The 19,965-nt window shown below is 32.1% G+C and overlaps 2 protein-coding genes across 2 annotated transcripts; both read right to left on the bottom strand.

The window, feature by feature from the left end:
• Window positions 1–685: 685 nt before the first annotated feature.
• LOC125864678 (protein EARLY RESPONSIVE TO DEHYDRATION 15-like) lies at window positions 686–2,946 on the bottom strand. The gene is made up of 3 exons (XM_049544708.1): window positions 2,826–2,946; window positions 1,510–1,868; window positions 686–1,173 (listed from the first exon to the last, which is right to left on the bottom strand). Exons 2-3 carry the CDS (start codon window positions 1,844–1,846, stop codon window positions 1,040–1,042), a joined length of 471 nt encoding a protein of 156 aa, XP_049400665.1. The 5' UTR covers window positions 1,847–1,868; window positions 2,826–2,946; the 3' UTR covers window positions 686–1,039.
• Window positions 2,947–12,271: 9,325 nt separating this feature from the next.
• LOC125864679 (uncharacterized) lies at window positions 12,272–15,980 on the bottom strand. Its single transcript, XM_049544709.1, has 2 exons — window positions 14,467–15,980; window positions 12,272–13,943 (listed from the first exon to the last, which is right to left on the bottom strand). The coding sequence occupies exons 1-2, from the start codon at window positions 15,815–15,817 to the stop codon at window positions 12,385–12,387; spliced, it is 2,910 nt and encodes a 969-aa protein (XP_049400666.1). The 5' UTR covers window positions 15,818–15,980; the 3' UTR covers window positions 12,272–12,384.
• Between the last annotated feature and the right edge of the window lie 3,985 nt (window positions 15,981–19,965).

Below are 19,965 nucleotides of genomic sequence, written 5' to 3'. Positions count from 1 at the left end.
GTTTTAATACACTGAATTCAGACCCAAATTGCCAATTTTAAAATTGTCCACTAGCTCTTGGGTCCAGCACACAAGTGGCTTAATCATACTGTATCAAACACTAACCCAGCTTTCCATCTTTTATTATACCCTCACCGTTTTAATTTGTTTATCTTGTTATATACTTAAGATTAAAAAGTATTTTCGTACCTTCTATATATTTTTAATTTAAAAGTCGTTTTTACTTTCTTGCGAATTGAAGGGGGAATATGTCATTATGATTAGGAATGGAATTGACCGTTTGCATGAAAACATACTACTTTTTCTAGTGCCATCTTTTTTCTACTTTTATGATGCTGATAACTTGGCCACACAAGTAATGCATCTTTTAAACGAATATATAGGCAGGATAAAGCATCATATTCCACTAATTTTTGGCCATTCATGTCAACATTTAACAAAATAACATTATTATGAATGGCTACGAGTTTAAATCTTGAATTTGCCTTTATATCCGGACCATATGCCGGGATCATAAAGGATGTGAGGGACACGTTCTTGCAAACATGGGTAAAGCCACTTAAAGGCAAAGGTTGATCCAACGCACACCCTACACTGAAAAATTATATTGGAACACACCCTTCATCAAAGTTTCTGACTCCATACTACTTGCAAATAGCACAATTATGCTACACAAGAGTAAAATCTTAGGTCCAAATTTATGTTATGGAAAAAAAGAAGTAGAGGAAGGTTAGGAGCAAACTAAATGACCCACCATAATTCACACCATTGCTATTTGGAGAAATGAAACTTAAAAGCTGCTCCTTTTTTTCACTTTTGTTCAACTGGTTTTTACAAATTTTTTTCACTTTTACAGTTCTGTTGTTTACAAGAAGTTAAGCTAAAGAAAGGATATCAAACTATGAACAAGGCTAGATACAAGAGTGCCACCTACCTTGCTCTATACAAAGGTTTACATGAAACTAAAACTTAAAGAGACTTTCTAAACTGCTGCAAACTAACAACTGACTTCCTGAAAGTAAACCAAGAGACTGGGTATTCAACGAGGCTGCTGGATGCTGCGGAAACTGTTCCTCGGGCTCACGATCTTGGATGCCTTCTCAAAGTATTTGGGTGGCCCAATGGGGGATCTTGGTGAACTCAATGTTCTTATCAGTGCATCAGATGGTAAACCTGTTCATCAAGTGGGTAGAGTTTATAAGGAAATCATCATTTAAGAAAAACAGTAATAACCATAGTGAACATCAAAAATAATCACAACTAAGACCCAAGCATGTAGGAATTTTCCCTTCTTGTTTCAACATGCTCACACAAATTCCGACACCGGCAGGGATTCATCCCCAGACTTGTAGAGTTTATAGTATAAAGATCTAATCGACTAAAGGTTCCTCACTTTTTTCGGTTTTTCCAGACAGGTTCTGCACTAAAACTTCAGTAAACCATGCAAACCAAACATTATCTTTGTGCTAACTGTAGGTTAATTACAAGACAGAGACGGATTGTGCATACCATATTGTGGCATCGCATTGACACCATAGAGAGATGACTTGATTCCTTGTTGCCCATTTTCGGAAGAATGAAGAAATTCCTCAAACTGAGCTTCCATGTTCAAGATGTCCTCATCAACATTGAGATCAATATTTTCAGGAAGCAAATCAGCAACATCATTACCAGCACCATATTCCTCTCCCTGGTTCTGGCTCATCCAATAGTCATGGAACCATGTTGAAGTTGTCACCAAATTCCACCATTCTGGTGAAAAATCCTCTACCTGGCGCACGAATGAAGGAACAAAGAGAGGCGCATTTGGATTCAATGTTGATCTTCCTCCAGAAACTAGTGCCATATTGCTTTTTCAAATTTGATGCCTGAAGTTGTTCGATGAAACAAAAAACACGTTAGTGCATGACATACCAAATATGACCCTATTTAGTACGTCAAGTTTCAACTTCAATATTAAAATCACCCACAGAACTAAAGTAGAAGTTTTTCCTGGCCTAATAAACCAAATTCATGAGCAAATTTATCGAAGTATGGTAACTGAACACTACAGAAAAGGAAAATTAGCATTCTCAAGGAATATACGATTTAGAAAACCCGAATTATCAGGTCTCACACGGATAAAGCTCTAACCAAACTTCAACAATATCCTTTCTAATCTCTCAGCAATGATTCTATCTAGCACCTGTTACTACACAGTCAAAACCATAGCGCTACAGACATGAGGTAAACACCTCATACCTATGTTGCTCGGACTCTCCAAAAATGATGGCACATCGTGTTGGATCTGAACGATCAGACACGCAGCCATCAACATTTTTGAAGAGTCCAAGCAACATAACCTCATACCACAATTAATAGCCTTCTTCTACTGCAATTTCAACTCGCTACTCCAAACCCTAACTCATACAACTCAAAAATCTCATATTTCCATAGCCAAACATGCTCCTCCATCAATCTTTCAGATAAACTAACAATAATTAACCTCGCTTTCTCGAAAAACACATCGATCCTTCCCAGATCTACTCAAAACCATAGTCTTCACTATTTCATCAACAAAAAAGTACACGATATTGACTCAAATTGACTTCAGAAATCAATCTAAAACTACTCAACAAACAACACATATCACAATTAATCACAATTTTCAAACATATTCATCCATCAGCATATATAATTCATCAAAACAAAAGCTAACAAGATATCCATTAAAAAATGTTTAAAAAAAAAAAAAAAAACTAGATATGATTCAACAGATCGACAAATTAGAAGCGAGAAAAATACTTGAAAGCTTGAAAGAAGCTTTAATGGCGAATTTACAGTACCTTTTAACAGATTTTTTGTTCTTCAGCTACAGAGACGATCTCGTACACGTATGAAATCTTATCTGCACTTGAGGTCTTGTATTTATAAGCAGGAATACCGAGCCTATTAGGTTTGGAACCGAACTTGAGGTTAGATAGACCGAACCAGTCCACTGATTGACCTTCGAGAATACTTAAATAATTCTAATTAAAGAATTCCAGATATTCTTTTATAGCCAAATAGATATTAGTAATAGCAAACCGGCACCTCCGGTCAATTTTCCATAAACCGGTTAATTTCCCAACTAGTAAATATACCATCTTTTTTTTTGTTTCGAATTCGTATTGGAGCTCAACTAATTTGGATTTACGCCTCGTAGAGCCTCATTTAGGCGAAACCTTTCTATTAGGATTTTTTTCATATCCAAACTCAAACTTGAAATCTCTAATTAAGAAAGAAGTAATCTATTGCGTAATTTTGAGTGATATATATTACCCATCAATTCTTGTCATTTGAGAAAACTATAGAAAATCCTCCTAAATTTGGCAAATTCAAACAAAAACTTCTTTCTAGTTAATTAACTGAACTTTAATACATCTTCATCTTGATATATGGGTGAAATACATCGTCAAAGTTCAAGGTGTTTTCAATTTTTATTAAGAGTATTACGCTCGTAGCCTCGTACAAGAGTTTAAAGAATATTTTTATAACTATCAATAGTTTAGAGACAAAACTAACAATTTACATCAAGTTTAGAGATATTTTTAATATTTTTCTCTCGAATCGTATTAATCTACCGACTACAAACAAGCAGACAAAACAAGCAGCCGGTAAAAAAAAGTGTGTATACAGGTGTTAGTAATTGACTTGATGTGAAACTTCTTGTAGGGACCATTTAACGGTGATTGATCCTTTTCATAATTGTGTGTGGGCCCAATATTGTATTATAATGAACGGTTGATTGATGAGAGTGTTTTGATCAGACGGTGGAGAATTATTGGAGTAGTTATGATGATGTATTCAAATGAATAGTTTAGTGGGACCCATTGTTTAGCTAAAATCCCCTGTAATCCGCGTCGTGCACATGGATGAGTAGGTCGGTATGCCCACCCACCCATTCACCTAAATATTCATAGAAATTCCAAATGAATGAATAATTTAGGTCGAGGATAGTTAAACCTTTCTATAACGGCATTGTTTATCTAAATATTATTTTTTTTAAGATATATCGTGATATGAAGTTTTGTACATTGTTATAAAGAATAGATGTTATTGAGAGATCTAATTATATTGTTAGCAAAAGAAAAGTATGAGATTGTACAAAAATTCTTGTTATTATGGTGTGATCATTGTATCAAAAAAAACTTATGGGAATAAATTGTTTGAATTTTTTTGTTTTTAATATCACAATTGCTAAATGCTTTGTAAAGTTGAGTGTCATATGTTCACTTTATTTTCGATTTGAGGAAGAAAGAAAGCTAAAGAAATAAAAGAATCATCAAAAATATCAGACTAAGGAATTCATGGTGATGAGAGTTAAAGAAACAATAATAATATATCTAGTATAATATCATAAGTGAGTTTTGATGAAAATAGAACATATACCAATTTTACTCTTAATTTATAAGAATAGAGAGGTTGTTTACGATGGTCGAGGATACGAAAAGAAATGAAAAAGGTGAAAGTTAGTGAGAAAAAGACTATATTGTTTGTTTCTTTGGATGGGCTTTGTGATTTATGGGCCCAAGACCAATGAGCTAGTTAGGAACTGGGCCAAGAACTAAGTCCAATGAATCAGTTGGGCCAAGTCCAGGCTTAGCTCAATATGACATGTTTATATGTCCTTTTTTTCAAAAATATTTAACTTATAGTCAATGTTAACGAACTTCAAACTTGCGATGCTACTTTTCCTCCTCCCAATTTCTTCAAAGTATTTAACCTGAATGTCGTGGACGTTAAATTTTATTGGATTTAAAATAGGAATTTATCAACAACAAAAAAATGAATCTAATCCATCTTCAAACTCCATATATAAGATCAAATTTTCATTTGGTTTGGGTTGTTCTTTATCATTTGGTTGATTTACATAAAAAAAAAATTAAAGAAAATCGTTTAGAATTTATTCCTCTTTTAAAAAGTTGTTCAAATATATTTATTGAGAAATTATCCTTCTGCAAAATGTTAGGTTCGAATCTAACGTTTACTCTTATATAAATGGAGTTGAGATTCAAATTTTATGAGTTTTAGGTATTAGTAAATTAATCTTTATACATATTTAACTAATCTCTCACCACACATATTGAACTTAAACTAAAAGCTATTCAATTAGACTTAATTGGTTACATATATTTATCAATCTTACAAATAAAATATTAATAATAGTCTAATACCAAAAGAGTCTTAAAGTTCCTCCACATGTTAACTTGATAAAGCATATGCTAAACGTGAGTACCCAAAAATATTAAAGTAGACAGCAGCACAAAAGGTGCATAATTGAGAAAAAGAAGCTGGTTTCAAGTAAAATTGGTTGTTGAAGTCTTCAAAGGACAACAAAGAGCATGTGGAAATCAATTAAATCCAGTATTTATTTTTTCTTTCGAAGCCACTAACTTAAAGTCGTACTTAAGTTGTACTTACTCTCCCGTACGTAGGAGTGAGCTCTTATTCTTTTTACTTTTTTGATAACTCGAATTTACTATTTTTGAATTGAAACTTGAAAGTGAATGATTCTTACCATATGAACAACTCCCTTTCCTCATCTTTTTATTTATAATTAATTAAGAAACGTGTAATAGAAAAAATAATCTGCTAAAACCTTTAAAGTCAATTAACAACATAATATAAGCAAACCTTCTTACCATATCATGTCTAGGTTCACCAACCTCTCTCAATTTTAGATATATATTTAATGATATACTTTAATTTCCTTGTTGACATTTATATAATTTTAAAATAATATATTAAATAAATTCAATGTAATTTCGAAATTCAGTTAAACTAATTCTCATAAAATATGACAACTAATATGATTCAAAATATACGGCATGTGCTTAGCTAGCTGCAGTTGACTCTATTTTTTTAAAAATATTGTGGTTTGTTTTCATCACCAAGCCACCATAATTGACCAAAAACATGTTAAATTAGAAAAAAAAAAGTCAAATTTGACTCAAGACCCTCTAAAATTGAGCAATTTTGTTAATTTCTAGTCTAAAATATCATGCCATCACTAGGAAAAAAAAAACCTTTTTCTTATTATTAATAGAGTTTAAATTTGAGTTTTTTTTTTTTTAACTATAAGAATTTGAAATCGTAAAATAATAGGCCTAACAAAAAAATACTAGATGGACTTACTTAACAAATACGAAATGCTTTGTTAACCACGAGAATATATGTAAATAAAACGATAACAAACGAAAGTGATTTCAAATACTATAAGTTAGTAATCTTATAATTGAGTTGATTGATAATTAGAATCTCAATTTTCTTAATCATTCATGTCATTGTTATTTTCTTCTCGATAATATTTTCACATGAGTGAACATCCAATAATTCTACTAAATGAGCAAAAAAAAAAATTGACAAGACATGAAAAAATAGATATGATCATAGAAACAATGTTTCCTGTATTATTCGATTGCAAACTCATATAATACATATTATGTATATATAACACTCAAAAACAGAAATAGAAGAAAAACAGAGAGCAAACAGAACAAGATTATTCTTAATCATACAATTAATTACTATATGATTAAAAGAATAATCAGATCTTTATTCTTAATTAATCTTGATCTTTCTTCTGTTTTGGCACAGGAACCAAAGCTAATGAAGATGAAGAAATAGCTTTGAGATTCTTCTTGTTGTTGTTAATGACAATTTTGCCCTTTGAATCCTCAATTAAAGATTCATCATTATTTCTAATCTTGATTAAGAGATTTTGCTTTGATATGTTGTCTCCACTAACTGTTTTTTGAATTGGGAAGAAAAAATCTGTTGGAAAAAATTTGTATTGAAGACCAGCCATCAAAGTGCTAATTAAAAATTTGTTTTGAGTTTTTTTGTTGTGTTAAAAATTATGATGAGTATTTCACTTATTTATAGAAAAAAAATTAGACACCCTCAAAGGGTATTGAAAAGTCATTGCTTTTGAGTTGGATTCTTCTTATTTATTTATTTAGTTAAAAATGCTTTTTTTATTCCTAGAATATTCCAAGCAAAGGAACTAACTTTACACACTATTCTCTGCCTACTTTACTTGTGGAATTATACTGGATTATTATAGTTGTGGTTGGTATAACTATTTGATATTTGAATTTTACAAATTAGATCTAATTTGTAAAAATTTTGTCGGTTATCTCTTTTTATTTTGATAGTTGTTCAGTAAATAACTATTTTTTATTTTTTATTTTGTAAATTATGAACCTTTTAGGTCACGGTTTAAAAATATTTTTGAGCAAATTGAAAATCATATGAGAAAATATTGGATCAAAGTTTAGAACTTGTAGACACACCAACCTAATATTTTGTCTGTTTTAACAGCTATATTTACTCATCTTTAAAAATAGAGACAAAATCTAAATGATGATTTATTAAAAAGATATTTGAATAAATCAATCAAAAAATTTCTTTTTTACGACTTAAATATATAATATCTGATTAAAAATGAAGGAATCGATCCGTCCTAGCACCTTGGTAGGTTGTGCTATTGATCTACCGACTTGTTAGAAACAAGAAAAATTCAAACTTGCTTTTGTTGAAATAAAATAAAATACTCCACTAGTCCAATTCACGAGTTTAATTGACTTTATTAGTGACACCATGCGCAAACAATGCATGTCCAAGTAAGCAACTACTAACTCTCTTTTAAAAATATTAACAATAATATTTTTAATAAATTAAATATATTCAAAATATAGAGGTCATCTATTATTAAATTTTTATTTATTAGTGTGCAAATACTTTAAAATATAGATAATACCTTCGGTTCTGTGCAAAAATTTGCAAATCATACAAGAAGATGCAAATTGTATTAGACAAGTCTAGTATGAGAATTCGACTTAAAAGACATTAATAAAAGAAATCAATTCCGACCTTAATTCCTTATAAGATACTACCTACTTCATTAATTCATCATAAAGGGTAATACAAGTAATAATTATGAAATATAATACTCTCTCCGTTTTAGTTTAGTTGTCATGTTGCATTTTTTGAAAGTTAATATTTTTAACTTTAAATAAATTACATTTATTTGATATTTTAAACTAAAAATTTATATATTTAAAAACTATATGAAAAATACTATAAATTGTAATTTTTTGCATATCAATATGATGAATAATACATTGTAAAATGTTAGTCAAAGTTATTATGTCTTAACTCTGAAAAAAGAAAATCGTGACAACTGAAAGGAAACAAATGGAGTATTATGTTCTAGGGTTGGTAACCCACAAAGATGAGCCTAAAATGATAGTGACTTGCAATTTCATGATAGCCTTTGACAAGGAAAAAACGGTTTTTTTCTCTTTCACAAAAAATTAAATAAGATTAATTTAACTAATTATTCATTTATTATTTTATGTTAATTTTAAATTTATTGTAGTAGTAGTATCTATGCCGACCACTTTGATATATCACCTGAACAATGATCTTCCACGTTCGTATTTTATGTCACCATCTAAATAAATAATACTCTTGCTATCGTAATCAAAAATATTAATCAGACAAACGATGTTATTATAGAGAATTATTGAGAATGAATTTCATTAGGCAGTTAGGCATGTGGTTAGTGGGATTATTAAAATCATATTCTATTTTTGATTCTTTGAGAGATACTTTAAACGACCTTTGGTTTATTATAAGATCTAATATATAAATATTATAGATTCGTATTTGGACCAAAATAAAGATTCTCTTTCCACTAAACAATATTGTTCTTTTGCTGGCCAAGTAAATTTTGATAATTGTCTACGTCAAAAATAGAATAGAATTTTTTTAAAAAGGGTAAACGGTATTTCCCCACCTAAAAAAATCAAATCATGTTCATCAATTATATGTATTTATTAGTCCGTTTTATAAAACTATTATAAGAATATATTCAGTGTATTCTCATTAGGAGAGTGGTATAATATGTAGACTTGCCTTCTAATAGATCCTCGATTCGAATAAAACATTTCAAAGTAAGTCTGGAAAAAAAAATACATTAATGAAGAGGTCATGTTAACGAGAAAAGAAAAATAACAATATGAACAAAATAATAATAATATTGATGTGGAAAAGAAGGAGCAAGTAAGGTGTTCCGAACTCATCTGCTAAACTTCCACAGAAAAGCGACACAACACTCAATTACTACCTGCTAAACTTCTACCTAATTCTCGATTTGTATAACTTTTTATCTAGAGTCGTATCATTTGTAAACTAAAGATGTATCATGTCCTGCCGTCTAGTCACTTTTTCCTAATATATTTTTGATCTATCTCTACCTCTCCTTAGATCCACCATAGCCGATCTTTCACACCTACTTATCGGAACATATGTACATTTCCTCTTCACAGCACAAACCATCTTAGTTAACAATAATTATACAAGTAAAGTTTTTAGTCTTATTCTAATAGCTCGTTAAACAGTAATTACATCTAAATAATTAAAAGAAGAACAACAATTTTGAAAGGGTAGCAATTCAATGTATGTGGTCAATTAACTATAGCTGATTAATTTACTCCATTATTTAATCTGCATTATTGCATGCTTTTATTAGAAGAGATAAGTGGAATAAAATATGTACTAGTAACGTCAAAAGTTGGCCACAATATGAAAGTTCCAACTACTTATCACCACAAAATAGTCAATGAAAACACACATACATAGGCCTAAATCAATATCAACCATTCGACTTGTATTATTGTATGTATGAAATAATTCATGTGGAAGTTGTTGCTCCATACATTATATGATACCTTTTTATGTTTAGACTATTTGATATCATTTTTATTTATCTGATGTTCGGTATCCGCATTGAAGTTTGACTAATTTGCGCCATAGGACCTCATTTGGAGGGAAGCACTTCCTACCAAAGATCTTTCCATAACTAGGGCTCGAACACGAGATCTTTAGTTAATGAGCAACCTCATCTACTGCACCACATCCCTTTGATGGTTTTATCATTCATTTCATGTAATAATTCAAATAAACATGGTCAGTATAAAATATCTTTTTACACATTAGATAACTCATATATATATACAAAATTCCCTTTAAAACGTGAAATTTATAATCTTAAATCCACCTATTAATATACATCAATTTTACACAAGCATTTGCCCAAAATAAATCATTTGCATTTACTTGAGAATCTAGCAACAATGGGGAAAAATGAAATTGAATTGGATAGTAGAAAGGGCTAAAAAGATAGACAAAAAGTGGTGGTTTAATTAGACAGCCCATCAGGTGTTTATTGAACTTGGAAAGCACCGACCCGTTATCCTTCCACTAGGTGTTTATTGAACTTGGAAAGCACCGACCCGTTATCCTTCCACTGCACAGAGCGGGAACTATTCATTGCTCTGTGAAACCAGCCTCACGCAGTCCGCCCCACTCTAAAGGCCAAGCAACCTATACTTTCATATAGACCACTTGGCCCAACTCTGTGCTTGGATAGGGCAGTCCAGAGATTAGCCTCCCAAGCCCAGCCTTCAAGATCAGTCCAACATTCCACCACACTGTTGCCCCAACTTAGGTTACAAACCCACGTTACAAGGCTCGGCGATGTTGAGTCTTGTCATTTAAAATATAAACACAAATAAGTCATTGTTCAAAAACGATGTGGGAGAATATGACACAATGTGTACCTAACTTTACCTTATATTTTATGGGTGAAAAACTGAAAGTCAATCAAGTCTAGATCTATGACATTATTTCATTAGACGTTTATAGATTTTATACAAAAGGTGCTACAAGAAAGTGCAAAACTATACTATTTCTCGATTTCATCGCTTGACTGCTTTCTTTAATGGAGGACTTTCCTTCTTACGATAGATACGTTGGAAAGAGTGTTAGTTTTTCGACAGAACCAAATCTTCTTGCGGCTAAAGAGATTGATTCTAGAGCAAAAGAGCCTTGAATCAATTTGAATTAACCAAAATCATAGAACAAAAGAGATCACAAAAGGTGCTATATGTGAATTTATTACAAATTTCAAGCATTTAATCATAGTCAATGAACACATATTTTCACCTTGTTAAAGTAAGTTCACATGATTTGATATAAATATTTTCAACATAGGCAGATCCAAGATTTGAATCTTATAATTTCGAGATTCTAGCCCTTCTATGTTATTGAATTCCAAATTAATAATTCATACATATTAAATGAATCATATTTTGGGCAAAAAAAAGTGGTGGTTTAATTAAGTAGCCCATCAAGTTTTTGTTGAACTCAGAAAGCACTAGCCCGTTATCCTTCCACTGCACAGAGCGGGGACTATTCGTTGCTCTGTAAAACCAGCCTCACGCAGTCCGCCCCACTCTAAAGGCCAAGCAGCCTATACTTTCGCAAAGACCACTTGACCCAACTCTGTGCTTGGATAGGGCAGGCCAGAACATTAGCCCTTCAAAGTCCAGCCATCAAGAACCACCCAACATTCCACCACATTGTTGCCCCCACTCGGGTCACAAGCCCACGTTACAAGGCTCAGCGATTGTTTCTGTCTTGTTTCTCATTTATGAAGTCACAAAAGCCTCTATTCATAAACGATGTGGGAGAAAGATACCTTTATTTTATTAGATTTTCAAACAGTTTTTCTACCTGTGGAGAAAATATAGAATCAAGTCAATCTATGATATGTCGTCAGGGATGTGGCTCTTTCCGGATCCTGCCTAAACGCGAGATGCTTAGTGTACCAGGGTCAAGGCCTACGATTTTCGGAACCTTAATATAATAACTGTCATATATGAGTACTCAACAAAATTGAACTTTGTTGTAACAATCCAAAATATAGTTAGTATGATCATTCTACATTTAGCTTGTTCTATTTGATGATGAATTAATAAGCTGAATATAAACAGGTAGGAAATGTACATCAGATAACATTTTCATTGATCATATACTCATGAGCCAAAGTTTCTTTCATTCATAAATCCAAAAAACAAAAATCATATGGTTGTTTTATTATTTATGTGCTGAAGCAATGATCAAGCTTCCGAAATTACTTTTTATTTACCTGTCCAATAGTCGATCTTTTGATCACGTATCATGATAGAAAAACTGTCCTTTCATCCTCAGTTAACCTCTAATGATAGGTGCAAACTCTTGTCCGCGTCCTTGCTGTGGAGTAAAAGTATCAAACGAGTGCATAAGCTCGTTTCGATCCCTCAAAAGTTACCCCTCCAAGCTCTTAGTCAAGGAACAGAATGAAAAGGGAAAGCAAAACAGATCCTCTATTGCAGGTTATTCTTAAGGATTTTCCTTGAGTTACCTTAAGCTATATGTAGGAAGTGTATGTAGTTAATTTGCTTACCTTCATAATTCGCATAAAAAGGTTCTCAAGGAATTTTCTTGACTAAGTTTAGTCCACTCCAATTGAATTCATACTTCTGGGAGTGGAACAACTGCTTCGAAAGCTTCCACAAGCATCGCCACTCTTGTTTTCCGTGCTGGAGTTAGCTTACTGACCATGTGCTGCACTGCATTATCAAGCATCCATTGTTCAGCTTTGTTCCTCTCATTTGACATTTGGTTCCTCAAATCCACTCTTTCTTGTTCTTGATCAGGTGTAGGGGGCAAAAGTTGAGGGGGTTGTGGATTGACTTTTCGAGCTCTTTCCAATACCTTTCTTGATTTCTTAAGGAGGATCATTTTCTTCAGCTTGCTCCAGTTCTTGGACTTTGGTGGCTCAAATTTACTCTCAGTGATAGTATTATTACCAGCAAGTTCCTTTGTTTCTAATTGACTGTCACCATGTTTCAAGCTTTCGTAGAGTGACTTTGTACTATTTTGCTCTCCGCAATCTGTATGATCAGTTTTTGGTGGCTGTTCATCTTGAACAATGTTACTAGTGACACTCTGTGTATTGGATGAATCATCTTGAGTCGGTGTTGTTAGGATCTGACTAACTGCTTCTCTTATGAGATTGACAGTATCATTTCTGCTGAAACTTCTCCCATTGTGGCTCATATCATCTTTTTCTTCAGAGAAATCGTGAAGAGAGTTGTCCCCATTCGTTTCAGCTAGTGTTTTGTTGTTGTTTACCTCATCGAGTTGTTCATTCCCTATTTTTGATACAACATCTGAAAGTATGTGCTGTGATATCAAATGCCACATGCTGATGTGCTTCTGTTTGTTCACTGTGGCCTCACATTCAGAGAGATTCATATTATTTTCATGTGTTTTATCACAGTCGTTGCCTAAGTTTGAGATAGTAGAAGATGTTCCTCTTAGAGAATCATCAAACTTCTCTATTTCAACCGATCCCTTGTCACTCGAAGTGCTTGTTACTTCATCCAACTTCTTGCAGAGGACAATGGCCTTTTGAGTATCATCATTTTTTAACATCGACCTGTCATCTTCTGCATTCCTTTTGTCTACGTGTTTACGAACATTGTCTGCATTGGAGACTGATGCATTTCCCTTGCCTGCAGTCTGCATATTATCTTCATTTCTAGTTTTCAGTGTAGGAAATGTAACCTGGATATTACTGCATCGGGGAGGAACCACATTTTCGAAAGCTGTTACAAGTAGTCCTACTTTTCTTTTCTGAGTCGGAGCAAGCTGACTTATCGCCTTCTGTAGTGCGTAGTCAAGCATCCATTCTTCTGCATTTTTTCTCTCATCCTCTATCTGATGTTTCAGATTAACCTTTTCTGCCTCAGGATCAGGCTCCAGCTGCAGGTACCGCGGCTTCCTTGGGTTGAATTTTCTCAACTTTTCCAATTCTTTGATGAATCGTTGGAGAATAATCCATCTTTTAAGATTGATCCAGTGTGTTGGTGCTTTCTTCTCAGCTTTGTTCGTGACTAGTTCTTCGTTTTCCTGTTTCTCAGGGCTGCCAGTGTTATCTCTGGTAACATTTCCCTCATCTGACTTAGATGCCTTATCACATTCCTCATTCTTGGTGTCTGACTTGTTGGAGTTTTCTTCGGTACACACTGTTGTATAGTGAATACTTATATCAATAATTTGCAGAAAATTTAATACACAAGGAGAGGAGAGTAAGCAATCACATGTAGAACAGTAGAAGTATTCGTGTCTTACCTTCACTTGTTGCTGATTGATTAGCTGATGACTGATCTTGAACTTCTGGAAGAAGAATTCTCTCGATTGCTTCTCGTACTAGCTTGACTGCTAAAATCTTATGCGCCTCAGTCTCTTGGTTATTTGCATCCTGTTTTGTAGTCATCGATTCTCTTCCCGAAAAACTCAAAAATGAATCAGAACTTTCTTCTGCACAAGATTTGTTGCTCCCATCCTTGTGATTATCTTCATCAGCTCCACGGATTACTTTGCTGTCCAATTCTGTAGATTCATCCGAAATCATATGTCTATGAATCAGGCTCNCACACTGTTGTATATATAGTGAATACTTATATCAATAATTCGCAGAAAATTTAATACACAAGGAGAGGAGAGTAAGCAATCACATGTAGAACAGTAGAAGTATTCGTGTCTTACCTTCACTTGTTGCTGATTGATTATCTGATGACTGATCTTGAACTTCTGGAAGAAGAATTCTCTCGATTGCTTCTCGTACTAGCTTGACTGCTAAAATCTTATGCGCTTCAGTCCCTTGGTTATTTGCATCCTGTTTTGTAGTCATTGACTCTCTTTCGGAACAACTCAAAAATGAATCAGAACTTTCTGCTGCACAAGATTTGTTGCTCCCTTCCTTGTGATTATCTTCATCAGCTCCACGGATCACTTTGCTGTCCAATTCTGTAGATTCATCTGAAATCATATGTCTATGAATCAGGCTCCACATGCTCCTATGCTTCTCTTTCGAAAACTGGGCTACGTGCAACTTCTTGGATGAGGCATTGGGATCAACATCTTCAGTTGGATTAGCTTTGTCATCCATCTCTTGCAAATTGTCTACGAGTTCCATTGTATTGTTGCTAGCTGAAGCAGAAGAAAACTCAGTGCTACATTTTGCTTCAATGAGATCATATGTCAACGATGGTTCATTCTTAGACGGTTCTCTGTTGATATCCTCATCCTCCTCACCTGTGGTGACAACATTGTCAACTGGCTTTATCAGAAGTGGCAATGCAACCGTATGGCAGAAATCAGCATCTCTGTCCTCACTATTGCAAAAAACTGATGTTGTTACACTCTGATCATTTGATTCTACATCAGAACTAACCAGTGTATCCTGCTCTTGTGTGGAATATTTCCTCATTATATCGATCGTCTCTTGATAACTTCTCTCTGGAAATGAAGTTTCACCAAACACAATCTCAATAAGATCAGCATACTGATCAATAGCCTCATTTACTCCGAAAACTCCAACATCTTGCATAAGGTTGCTATCCTCAATAGAAAAGTTATCAGCATTAGTGGACTCACTTTCTAGTCTAATGCTTTTCTGTGGTTTTAAGAGTTTTCTCCTTCTATATACGCGTTTTATTGGGGGAGATGGATCATCAGAGCTTTTATTGAGTGAACAGTGATGGTATGAACAAACTTTCACTTTTGAAACTCTGTCTGATTCATTTAGTCCAGGATGAAGTTCCACTTGTTGAGGGAACTTTGAATCCTTGAGAATGGATGAACAAGTTGACTTAGAACTACTAGATAAAGTACTCGACGATTTCCTACTAGATGGACTATGAGGACTTGCCTGAATATGACTTTGTTTCCCTTCAGAACATGAACTTGTTACCTTCATACAATGAGTGGACAATTCAGATACTTCAAGTGAAGATGGATGTTGAGGGATTGTTGCATAATCAGAGGGAGATAATTGCTTGATTCTTGATTTTGATCTTCTCCAAGATGACTTTCTGTTGCCAAAATTTGTTATCATTTTGCAAAAAATGGAAAAAAAATATGATCTTTTTTTCCTTCTTTGATAAGAAAGAAAGTGCACAAAATTCTATCTTTATTAGTCTATTTTTGGTTTCTTAAAATCTTCTTGGTGATGGCTTTTGAAATTGGACTTGTTGGTTTCTCTTGTTTTGGGATTTTTTGTTGATTGATCAATGAAAAAGGCAAGGAAAGATCCTAAGTTTGTTTGGTTTCTTAATGGTATCTTGTCCCTTCTAGATGTCAAGTTTTGAGCTAGTACTTCTTTTTTTGGTTAAAGCATCCGGTACGCGAAACTCACTGGCCTAACAAATACGAATTTGTGTTAGGTGGGTCCATTAAGGGGACAAAATGGCTCGCTTCCAACTTCTAGCAGGTCTTTTATTCTCATGACTCAAACTCGAGACTCTGGTGTACATCTCTTGGTGGTCAAGGTAGTGTTCATTCAATGCTATTTGTCTATTCAAGATTTGACTTTTTTTTTAAAAAAAATGAAATAAGGTTTCTTTATTTTATTTTATTTTAAGTGTCGTTTTTACTAGTTAATTGTTTTCTGGAAGGTAGTTGAAATGTTTTGTCTGCTGTGTTGGAGTTGAGATTTTTTTCATTTAATATTACATGAATGGTAGTGATTATATTCCCTAATTTATATTATTATTATAAGGTAGTTGACTAGTTGTCAAGAAATTAAAGTTAGGTTATCTTGTTAGTGTGTTTATTTTAAGTTTATGGCTGACAAAAATGACAATAGATTGCAAATATAGATATTGGTTCAAAGTGATTGGTCCTTTATTTCTTTATTCACATAAACAAATTTAGTCGTTACTGATAAGATATGCGTACACACCTTCACCTCTAAATTCTATTTATAAAATTACATTGGACATGTTATTGTAAACACTTCAAATCTTAACAATCAATCATGAACTTTTATTTCTCAACAAAGTGATACTTTCTTTTCCGTTAAATTTTATTAGATTGATTGGTCAACTCTTACTAGTGACCGGGGAGGCGAGGGGAGATCAAACTCAAAATATAAAAAAATGAAAACTCGAATTAACTAAGAAATTCAACATATAGTATATAAGTTTAAATAATACACATCATAAAAAAAATTTACACTATCAAATCATTCTAAAAATGTGTCTATAGATAAACCTTATTAAAATAAAATTTTGGAATTTTAAAAACATGAAAATTCAAATAAAGATGATCTAATAGTTCAAAAGATTTTAATTATCATAAATATTTGAAGGCTATTTTGGAAATTCTAGTTGGAAGATCACTATAACAATAAAGTCGGCACCGACGCAAAATAGAGCTTTTTTTTTTTCTATTAGAAAATAACTTTAATTTATTTAAGAAAATTTGGGATATATAAAACAGTCCTATTTTCAAACTTATAAATTTTAAATTTTAAATTTTAAATTTTAAATTTTAACAAAGAAAGATATTATTTAGCTTTTGATTAATTGTGATTTGTGGGTTATGCGCGCCTATATTAGTGAATGCTTTGGGCCTAATATATTGTGTCTATGATTCCTATATATATTGGGCTAAAAGATGGGATAATTCATAAAAGGGAAAATTATGTGATCTAAATTCTAATTGATTAAAAGTTCCTTGACTATCCTTTTTAGCAATATTTTTAATTTATTATCTAACATAACATTAGTTTACATTTTACAAACATAGCAATCTCTTAATTTTAGATTTTAATTTGATAAACCTAATCCCTTCCATTCTTCCCTATTCTCTCTCTCCATCTTTTAATTGGGAGGTTACAAGGTGGGAAATCAAATCCTCACTAACGAAATGCAATTTCAAATAGCCAATCAGCTGAGCTATTAAGATTTTCATTTTTTTTTTGTCTCCCTTCATCTTTCTCATTAGTGTCATTGACTTCGGCTTCTTCTTCTTTTGGTGGTGGTGGAATAATTGTATATATGTAGGGTGTATATATGTCACACATATATTATTGTACAAAACATATACATTGACTTATACACAAGATGTGTTGTGTGTATGTATCTTTTGTACAAGTCATTTTATAATATCACGCATATCATTATACATATAGTGGAATACATATGACACACAAGTGATATAATACTGTGTATTTTTTGCGTATGATACATTCATATATATGTTTGTGAGTATGCCTTGCATGTCAATGTATGTCAAACATATTTTAAATATGTAAACTGTCAGTGAATCTACGTGTGTATATATGTATGACAACTAGATATGTATGTATATATGTATGCATGACAAGAAGGATAGTGTAAATTTCATATATAACATATATTATAGTACTATTTTCAAGCTATAACAGTAGATTTAGACTTTCAAGCTATAACATTAAAAATTTCAGGTTATAACAAGTTAAAAAAAAAAGAAATATTTTTATTAATTGGAAAAAACTTAAAAAATAAATAAAAAGATAAACGAAAATTAAAAAAAAACGGAATTAGAAATAATAAAGTAAAAAACTGAAGTTGTGGGCTGTAATTTAATTTGAATTTATTGTAGATAATTAATGATTAGCATGAAATAAGGGATCCAAACTAATTAAGAATATTCAGTTTCCTTAATTCACTCTAATTTGTTAAANAATTTCCATTATCCATTTCGATTAGTTATTTAGATTTCTTTTGATTTGTTTTCAATATCACCGTTTATGGTTTATATTTCGCATTGTACATATTACGGATTTTCCGTCAATTTTTTTTATTTTTATGCAAGTTTGTTTACACATTCTTCCCTATTCTCTCTCTCCATCTTTTAATTGGGGTCGGAGGTTACAAGATGGAAAATTGAATTCTCACTAACAAAATGCAATTTCAAATTGCCAATCAGCAGAGCTATTAAGATTTTCATTTTTTTGTCTCCCTTCATCTTACTCATTAGTGTCATTGACTTCGGCTTCTTCTTCTTATGGTGGTGGTGGAACAATTGTATATATGTAGGGTGTATATATGTCACACATATATTATTGTACAATACATATACATCGACTTATACACAAGATGTGTTGTGTGTATGTATCTTTTGTATAAGTCATTTTATAATATCACGTGTATCATTATACATATAGTGGAATACATATAACACAGAAGTGATATAATACTGTGTATTTTTTGCGTATGATACATTCCTATATATGTTTGTGAGTATGCCTTGCATGTCAATGTATGTCAAACGTATTTTAAATATGTAAACTGTCAGTGAATATATGTATGTATATATGTATGACAACTAGATATGTATGTGTATATGTATGCATGACAAGAAAGATATTTGGAAACTATTACTATTAGTTGTTGAAAATTAAATAGTTTTACTAAAATCTCTTTGTTAGGAGCTTCATAAAAACTAAACATTTTCAAGTAGACAAGAATATTAATTATAGTACTATGAACACATTACACACGCAACAAATAAGATCATAAAAAAGTTGTAACACTAATTCTAAATTGATTTACTTGAAAGGTATTCCAAATGCCATTTTCTCAATATGTACACACAACAAAATATATATTTGAGTATTATTACTCATTAATTACTTTTGTTTTACAATTTACAAAGAGCTTAAAATAGTAAAGAAAAGGAATACACGATTAGTCTTAATCTTAAGTGTCACTTTCCTCTTAATCAAAATATCCAAACTTTTAATATTTTTTTAATGCACGTGTCTTATATCCCCTTCATACTTCATCATCTCAAATTATTATCGCGTTTCTGTTTTACTCTCTAAAAAAAATAATTAAAAGAATTTGTTTTGACTATTTTATCTTCAATTATGTTGATATAATTTTTCTTAATATAAACAACATGACACAATTATCCATGACCAAGCCAAAATAACTCAAATTATTATACTAATTTAATTTTGATTTTTATTAGAAATCAAATCAAATCAAATCGAACCATAAATACATACCTAATTACCACCAACCTACAAATAATCTCACCACTAAAAAATGTGGTGAATTAAATCAGACGGCTCCTTCCTTAATCATATATCTCAATTTCGAGTCCTTGACATAATGCACCACCCTTGGATTTGCCCTACCCTACACAAATTCCGATTAGGCGAATTCTAATCTAAATACCAAACACCAAATGAAAATTGAAAAAAAAAAAAGA

Source organism: Solanum stenotomum, chromosome 5 (assembly GCF_019186545.1).
Source record: "Solanum stenotomum isolate F172 chromosome 5, ASM1918654v1, whole genome shotgun sequence".
Taxonomy (NCBI): Eukaryota; Viridiplantae; Streptophyta; class Magnoliopsida; order Solanales; family Solanaceae; genus Solanum; species Solanum stenotomum.
Note: the sequence above shows the minus strand (reverse complement) of the source record. Positions and strands in the feature narration are given on the sequence as shown.